This window comes from Poecilia formosa, unplaced genomic scaffold, assembly GCF_000485575.1.
Source record: "Poecilia formosa unplaced genomic scaffold, Poecilia_formosa-5.1.2 Scaffold18, whole genome shotgun sequence".
NCBI classification, from domain to species: Eukaryota; Metazoa; Chordata; class Actinopteri; order Cyprinodontiformes; family Poeciliidae; genus Poecilia; species Poecilia formosa.
In genome coordinates, this window is record NW_006799957.1 from 149,466 (window position 1) to 157,989 (window position 8,524).

The window sequence follows — 8,524 nt, forward strand, 5'->3', positions numbered from 1 at the left end:
GTGTGTGTGTGTGTGTGTGTGTGTGTGTGTGTGTGTGTGTTCAAACTGAAGTCTGCAAATTTTTCATTAAAACTCTGAAAGAATGGATATCAAATGACTTTACTGTTAAATATGATGTTGCTTTTTCTTTTTTTTCATGCAGATTAACGATTAGGTTAGTTTCTGCTTTAGGTTTATGTAAAGTTTTTTTTTTTGTTTTTGTCTTGCCACATTTCTCTGAGCACAGGTTTATTTTTCTGCTGCTTGGTTAGCTTAAACACATTCCTTTTGTATTTGGTACACTGACACAAACGCAGAGAGATGTTGGATTGTCCTTGGAAACTAAATGTAATATTTCCCAGGAAAAAATGTTGCGACCCCTTTTGCTCCGTTGTTCTGTTGTATTGAGACTAAAATGACCTTTTGCGCTCCTCACCAGCCTTCAGGTGTTCACCCCTGGAGGTAAATATTGATCGTGACTGTTTGTGATCAGTTCGGCTTCTTTGCTGCATATTGACTGTTTGTGTGTAACTTGGATTTTAGCTGTGTTGGTTTGTTTTGACAGCGCCACAGTCTGTGTGTGAGGCATTTCACGGCTCAGTGAATCGTGGGAGAACACTGTTGCATTACAACTGTTCTCTCTCTTTCTTTCTTTTTTTTAATGTTTCCTTTTGATATGAAGTTTAGACATAATTTTTTGCTATTAGTGATCTTTGTTTTAAAAATATGTATTACATCCATACTTGTCTTAGATAGTAAAGATAATCATGAAAGTAGCTAGTATGGGTACCTCTAGTCTATTTAGTTTTGTAAATACTGAGCAAAAATAAAAACTTCAGATGGATATGAAGTTAACCTCTATATTTGTCTTAAGTTTTTGTCTACTCTGATTGTTGCCACAGTATTGATATTAATCGGCCCGACTGTCAATGCGGATATTTGGCTCTTTGTTGATCAAATTCACTGAACCACCTCTCTTTACAGCAACATGCTTTCAAAATGATGTTGCCTGTCAAATTAACTTCACATATTTCACTAATATATAGAGAAACGGTGACTGAGGCTGATGAGAAGCACTCTAGTTTCTTCCTGCAAATCGGGTTGTTTCCTTGTGGCAGGTTAAGAAGAGTGTTGGGAACAATTTTGACTTGTGAGTTTTATTAATTCAAAGAATACACTAATGTGGGTTTTGGGGGGGGGTGTGAGTTGGAGAACCTCTGAGATGTAAGAACACTGAGTGGACAGTAGAGCTGTGTGAATCTGCAAACTGTTTTTTCATGGACCAAACCTATTTTCTGTGTTACCGTTATAATAAAGGATATGTAAAAAAATTGTCTCCCCGTTTTAAATAATTATAAATATGTCAAAATGTAATTACAATAAGATGTTTTAAGCTGACCTTCAATTTAAATATCTGCTAATAATTCACTTTGATTTTAGTTTGACCATCAGTTCAAATTTCTTTTTTTCTTTTTTGGAATTTCAATGGATCTCATGATAAATTTATTGTGGTGGGATGCTATATGGTTAAATACTATGTATTAGTTTATAGTGGAAATAAGTTCATATTTGGCCATCTGTATGAACTTAATTCACGCTAAGCATGGCTGATAAAAATTTGGCCTGTAAAATTGATCAGTTACATCTTTATCATATTCTATTTGTAGAAACGTGATGGAGTGAGCGCTCTTGGCAACAAACTGTCTTTGTCATAAATTTCTGCTGTAACCATGTCAACAAGAATTTAGGCAGCAGAAGGTAAACGGACTCGAACATTCGGGAATGTACTTTGAACTAGTCTTTTGTAAGTATTTATGAGTTTGGAAGAGACGTTTTTTTCTTTGGTTGATAAGATGTAGAGCAGTGTACTTGGAGTGTCGCATTAAGATTTATGTATAAGCTAGTAATGCATGTTTTTGTTTCAGGTACAAAAACCGAGTTCTAGTTAACAGTTTGAAATGTATGAAACAAAATGAAACTTTAATGACAGAGATGTGTAAATACCAGCAAGGATGTAAACACCTTAGTTTGAGAGCTCTAAAGTTCAGACAAGAATTTAAAAAAACTGATATAATAAAATAATGCACCAAGTCCATAATACGTCATTACATTTTCAGGTTATTGCATAATCTTCCGACTGTACTTCAACAATTGCAGTGAGGTGGGACCTTTTATTTAATTTTCAAACAAATATTCATTGGCAACATGTTGTGTAATGCCTGCTTAAAAATTAGCAAATTAACAAGGATGAATAATTGTCAAGACTAAAAAAAATGTAGCACAGATCTGAGAGATACGTCATCCATTAGCTGATGCTCTACTTTACTTTGTACTTTGTGCTTGAATAACTCGTATGTCAGAAATGGAAGGCATATAAAATAGCATTTTAAGAAATGGAAGAAAATATATTGGCCCTAACTCCTAGGAGTCTGCAACCTTTACAATCCAAAGACCTATTTTTGTCCTCAGTCCAACTAAACAAAACTTGTTCAGCACCACTAATGCTACATGACCTCTTTTAGAAAAGATTTTTTTTATATAAATACTTACTACTTTAAGGACAACCATTGTATTTTGATTTTTAGATTTTAAAAATAAGGGGGAAAAAAACTTTTTTTCTTCTACAGGATGTTATGTCTGGAAAATATGAAAAAAATCTTTTCAACCTAAAGACAAGACAAAAGGCAATTTTTAAGTAAAATGTACATAATTGTTGTTATATCCATATTTGAAAACATGGATATACTTTTCAGATTTGGAGGTTGCAGAGCACTGTCTCAGACTACAGTTTAAACATTTACTGTACAAAGTTACCCGAGCTTCAAAGTGGAATTAAACTGGGAAGATTTTATTTTTTCTCTTGTCTTGATTTAAATCACTATCCTCTTAAAAGTCCAACTTGTTTGGCCAATAATCCAGGATCCCAACATATCTCCAAGGCTCCAATAAATGTCCAAACTGTAGTTTAAAATTTAATGATACACCTGCAATTTTTTTTTATTTTTGCGTTAAATGGTAACTCGCTATAAGGCTTGGTGAAAGATGCAAAAGTTTGAAAACCAATTGATAGACTATCCGTCTCAGCTGTATGGTTTATTTTTAATCCAATGTGACCCATTCACATCTGAAGTGTAGTAATCATTCTCTGCAGACCATCAAAAGCATCAAAGCCTTTGTCTATAATTAAATGGGCTTTTCTGCATCTGGATCTCTAGACTGGCGCTGCTGTTCCAATGCCGAGCCGTGAGAGGCGACAGATCAGACCAACCATAAGGAGAGGGAGTGTCTGGTATAAACCCAGTCTGCTCCGGTCCTCAGCCCGACCCCACGGCAGCAGCTGCAGGTCTCTCTCTGTGGGAACCCTTGGCACACGATGGCAGCGCCAAAGAAAGTCTGTGTGATCGGCTCCGGTAACTGGTGAGTGGGAGCGTTCAGCGTTGCTTTAGTGCAAAATGTAAAGCTTAAACTCAGCAGACTGCAGGTGGTGGCTGTGGCTTCAGCACACAGCGAAACGTCTGGTGGATAAACACTAAAAAGTGAGAGAACTTGTGCAACTTTAAGAGCCGATAAATCATTAATGAAGTTCATAAACCCACCTGTCTTTTTTCCAGGCTGCAGACTGGACGTTCTCTGAGACTGCTGCTGAGTCAAGCAAGACTCCCCAACTATAAAATATTTATTAAAGAAGCCACTTTATTAGTCTGCAGGGCATGCTGAATCAGCTGTCTAGTGCTGCTGATGTCCCTCAGCCTGTGTGACATTTAGTCAGAGCTGGATGCAACTCTGGAGCTACTTCTTCATTATAGCTGAAGGTTGAATCACTGCGTAGATATTTAATGTTTTAGAACTTCTTTTTTGTTAGCTCTCACCCAGGCTCTCCAAGCCAAACCTCAAATATCTACAGCATTTAAATTAAGATAATTAAATTTAGATATTGTATAAAACAGTTCTTTTTCATAACTAGTAGTCTCTCTGTGACCACTTAAAGGATACCTAATTATGATGTGTAATTATTATAGTAGACTTTTTTTAATGGTAACCCATTTGAAGTTAAAATGTTGTCATTCATTAATAATTAACTCAAAAATCTCAGGTCATTTTCTGAAAGAAAAAAAATATTAAAAAACATTTAAAGCTTTTAAATTCAAGTTACTTAACTTCTCATTTTACCACATGTAACTAAAGAGGCAGCTATAGTAGTAAATTATGTATTTACTATTGTATCTTGGACAGTTCTTTATCAAGTAATTGTTGTTTGATGGCTTGAAGAGGAAATAAGTACTTGTAGGTGTAATTTCCTATTTGAATAGGAACATTAAAAAAAATGCAAATCTGTTTATTAAAGAGGAGTTTTGACATGTTTTCCCTCTCTCCAGATCTCACCAAAATTTATCTTAAGTTGTCTAATGTAAAATGTCTACATTGACACAGTTATAATTTTTTTTTTAATTAAAGGAAACAGAGTTTCTTTTCCCATCAGTTCACAATGAAAGTGAAAAGGATATAAAGCCAGTTAGGGATTCATTTTGTGTCAGGAGAACAAAGTCCGCTCTTATGGGCTTCGATTAAAGCAAACAGTAACAACTGCTTCCACAGAGAAGACACACATGACATGATGCAGAATAAACGTGTAGTTTGACCAAGGTTTAAAATGAGAATTCACTTTTAGTTGATAGTATATATCTTATATTGTGTGTTAACTTTGGAAATTTAGATTTAAATGATTTAAACCTGTTACATTGTAAGTTATTTGCTGGGCTGCATTATGGGGCATTAGGTAGCAATGCTGCTACCAAATGCCACTTGTGGTTTGGAGTCCTGACTTTGGGGTTTTCTGCATGCATCTGACCCTGCAAATATAAATAGATTTAAAAAATAAACGGATGTATGTATGTTTTCTTTTGAAAGCCAATTTTCAAGTTGGAACTGTTAAAACTCCTAAATATAACAGTATAAAATCTCCTCAGTATTACAAATAAACAACCTGAAGTAATTTACTGAATCAAAGTGAGCTATTTGTCTTTTATTTGTACGCCTCACACAATAATTATTGACAGTTTATTTATACAAAAGCAATAAAATTCCATTAACAACATAATAACAGTGTCTTTTCATGTCTTTAGGGGTTCTGCTATTGCCAAGATCATTGGAGCCAACGCGGCCAAATATGACAAGTTTGACTCCTCAGTGAACATGTGGGTGTTTGAGGAGGTGGTGAACGGCCGTAAGCTTTCAGAAATCATCAACACGGACCATGAAAATGTGAAGTACCTGCCTGGTCACAAGCTGCCTCATAATGTGGTGAGCATGGCAGCCGACTGGCTAATGATGGGAGGGCTGAGTCCACAGGGATTTCTGCATTTGGCTGCGCTGTACAGCTGAAATTCCCTCTCTCTCTTTCACCAGGTGGCCGTTCCAGACTTGGCTGAAACTGTAAAAGGAGCCGATATCCTGATTTTTGTGGTTCCTCACCAGTTCATTGGAAGAGTATGCGACACCATCAAAGATCACATAAAAAAGGATTCCATTGGAATGTCTCTCATCAAGGTCTGTCAAACCTTTGAGAGCAAAAGTTTTCACAGACGGGAACTCTTAAGGCTTGGTGCGCCTTTTTCTGCTTCAATTCTGAATGACACAAAGATTATGAAGAGATTGTTCATTTAAGTTCATTACTTGCCCCTAAATATCCCTAAAACTCACAACTAGGCCAAGAATTGTAACATATATATATATATATTATCACTTTAATTCTCTAGGCATTTTCTGAGTAAACACAGTAAAGATTCAGACCTCCTCTCCATTTTGTTTGCATGATGTTTTTTTGTTTTTTTTTGCTTCAGGGTGTAGATGCAGGCCCAGAGGGTCTGAAGCTCATCTCTGAGGTCATCCGGGAGAAACTCGGCATCACCATGACGGTCCTCATGGGTGCAAACCTCGCTAATGAGGTTGCTGATGAGAAGTTCTGTGAAACAACTATTGGTACTGATTTTATTATTTTAAACAGTCTGAATCAAGACGTTTACATTTTTGTTACATCCATCCTACTATTTCTTGTGTTTTATATGTTTTATCTTATTTCACCCACTGTAAAAGCACTTTGGTTAACCTATCTAATATTGTAAAGGGTTATACAAATCAATTTATTATTATTTTGTAACTAAAAATCTTGTGCTTGTTAAAATTCAGCAAAGCAACATGAGTTGCTCCTGAATCATTACATATTTTTGTCACCCTGGCGCATGATTATGCAAATATTTTTGTCATTTTGATATTTCAAATTTCAAATGATTCTGATTAAAGAAATTTGCTGAAACTCAATGTTGCGTCTCTTAAGTTGTCTGTGTTACTTCAGGGTGCAAAGACAAAGTTTACGGACCACTGCTGAAGGAGCTGATGCAGACAAACAACTTCCGTGTGACCGTGGTGGAAGAGGCTGATGTAGTGGAGATCTGCGGTGCACTCAAGGTTAATCCTGTGGTAAAATATATTGTTTTATCTGACTGATGCATAAAAGACGCAGTGGAGAGAAATGTTTTTTAAATTCTCCCAGAACATTGTGGCAGTAGGAGCGGGTTTCTGTGACGGCCTCGGGTTCGGCGACAACACCAAAGCTGCAGTGATCCGCCTCGGCCTGATGGAGATGATCTCCTTCGCCAAGGTCTTCTGCACAAACTGCCCCGTCAAGCCTGCCACCTTCCTGGAGAGCTGTGGCGTCGCTGACCTCATCACCACCTGCTACGGGGGGCGCAATCGAAAGATCGGAGAGGCGTTTGCAAAAACGGGAAAAGTATGGAGCAGCTTCCTCATCTCTGATTGTCTTCTTTAAATAAGGCACTGTGACATAACATTTTTCTGTTTAGAGCTTGGAGCAGCTGGAGGTTGAGCTGCTGAACGGCCAGAAGCCTCAAGGTCCGGGAACAGCCATTGAAGTCAATGTAATATTGAAACAGAAGAACATGGTGGACAGGTAAGTTTGTCTTTAGAGGATGAGGTTCTCACAGGGAAATTTAAAAGCTCCAGAATCACAAGTAATGAAGGAATCAGCTAATTGCACTCAAGTTGTGACTGTACAATACAGAGTTTTGTGTTTCAGATGGAAAAACTCAGCTCAGTTCTTCTAGCATTAGTATTTATGCCCAGTATTAATAAAAAACGACATACATTTTCCACTATTTTTTTCAGTTCATATTGCGATACATTAATTCATTTTGGAGAACAGCTCCAACAAAGCAATAGCCGGCACTGCATCCAATGCAATAATGTCAAACTGTTTCATCTCTATTAAAATAAAACTCCCTTCTGTTCTTTCACTTTCTCCATTCAGGTTTCCTCTTTTCACTGCTGTATATGAGATCTGCTTCAATGGCCAGCCAGTCACAGAGTTCATCAAGTGTTTGCAAAACCACCCTGAGCACATGTGAAAGACTCAATCCTGGACTCCTGGATGGACTGATGTATGGACAGACTAATTAGAGCTACTTGACAACCAAGGTGTTAACATGGTGTTGAAAAGTTTGGTCTGATTTTCCCTTCCAGGAATCACTTTTTGGTCTACCACTAGAAAAATGGACTTCATTTGCCGTTTTCCTACCTGAGCTGCTGACAGAAGCATTTTTCATGTTTTGGTTTTAACTGATTGTTAAATTAATGCACGGAGGATTTGAGTCTTAAACGTTTTGAAATTTTTGTCTTAAATTGGCAGATTCACTAACAATAACCACAGTCTTACAAAACATAACAAATATCCATTTTCTTTCATATATAAGCTTCCAACAATAAAGAGAGAAGAGAACACAAATCACTCACATTAAGTATTTTTCAAAATATCAAACAAAGTGCCCAAAAATTTTACATTGTGTATTTTAGAATAAATAATTTTAATCTTGATAGCTTTGTGTTTCTTGCTGGTGAGCCTGCAGGCATGATGCACTCCTATACACTGGAGGAGTAGCCTCACTGTAACCGGACCTGATTTCAGCCCGGCTGCCACTTTAAACTCTTCACCTTTACCATTTTCTAAGAGGGTTGAGATCATGCCTTTGCTAAGTGCATGGTTGGTCTCAGTCTGAAGCCTCATAAGTGAATTTCTGCGCTAACCCTAAGCCTGAATCTCCTTGAGTATTTCAAATGACAATTGTTCCTTGAGGTTCCAATCAAAGTATCCTTCTTCTGTCTTCACAAATCATTTGTCATTGGCAGCTCATTTCCTCTAACCTTGACAATGGATCTTCACATAGCCTTTGTTGCAAGACTCCTAATTCATACATTGCCAGATAAAGGGAAATGTATTTCAGCATGAGTAGTTTTTTTAATTATCATTCTATAATTTAGCATCTTTCTTGCTCACTGTGGTGATAAAATCAGTTGCCACTTATTTAACTGTCTCTCTCTGTATGACCCCTCGAATAGTTACTGAGTCAAGTGCCCTGTGAGATCTCTAATAATAACCCAACCCAGAGGAGCAAATGTCCATCTATAATTAGAGAGCAGACAGCAATGCAGCTGCCTCACTCACATTTGTCAGCAGAAATAGAGGGATGTTCCC

General features: G+C 37.1%; 1 protein-coding gene across 1 annotated transcript; it reads left to right on the forward strand.

Annotated features, from left to right (window-relative positions):
* The first annotated feature begins 3,195 nt into the window (after positions 1 to 3,195).
* Positions 3,196 to 7,866, forward strand: LOC103134553 (glycerol-3-phosphate dehydrogenase [NAD(+)], cytoplasmic). Its single transcript, XM_007546838.2, has 8 exons — positions 3,196 to 3,396; positions 5,103 to 5,280; positions 5,386 to 5,526; positions 5,820 to 5,958; positions 6,332 to 6,444; positions 6,530 to 6,766; positions 6,840 to 6,946; positions 7,304 to 7,866. Exons 1-8 carry the CDS (start codon positions 3,353 to 3,355, stop codon positions 7,398 to 7,400), a joined length of 1,056 nt encoding a protein of 351 aa, XP_007546900.1. The 5' UTR covers positions 3,196 to 3,352; the 3' UTR covers positions 7,401 to 7,866.
* The last annotated feature ends 658 nt before the right edge of the window (positions 7,867 to 8,524 follow it).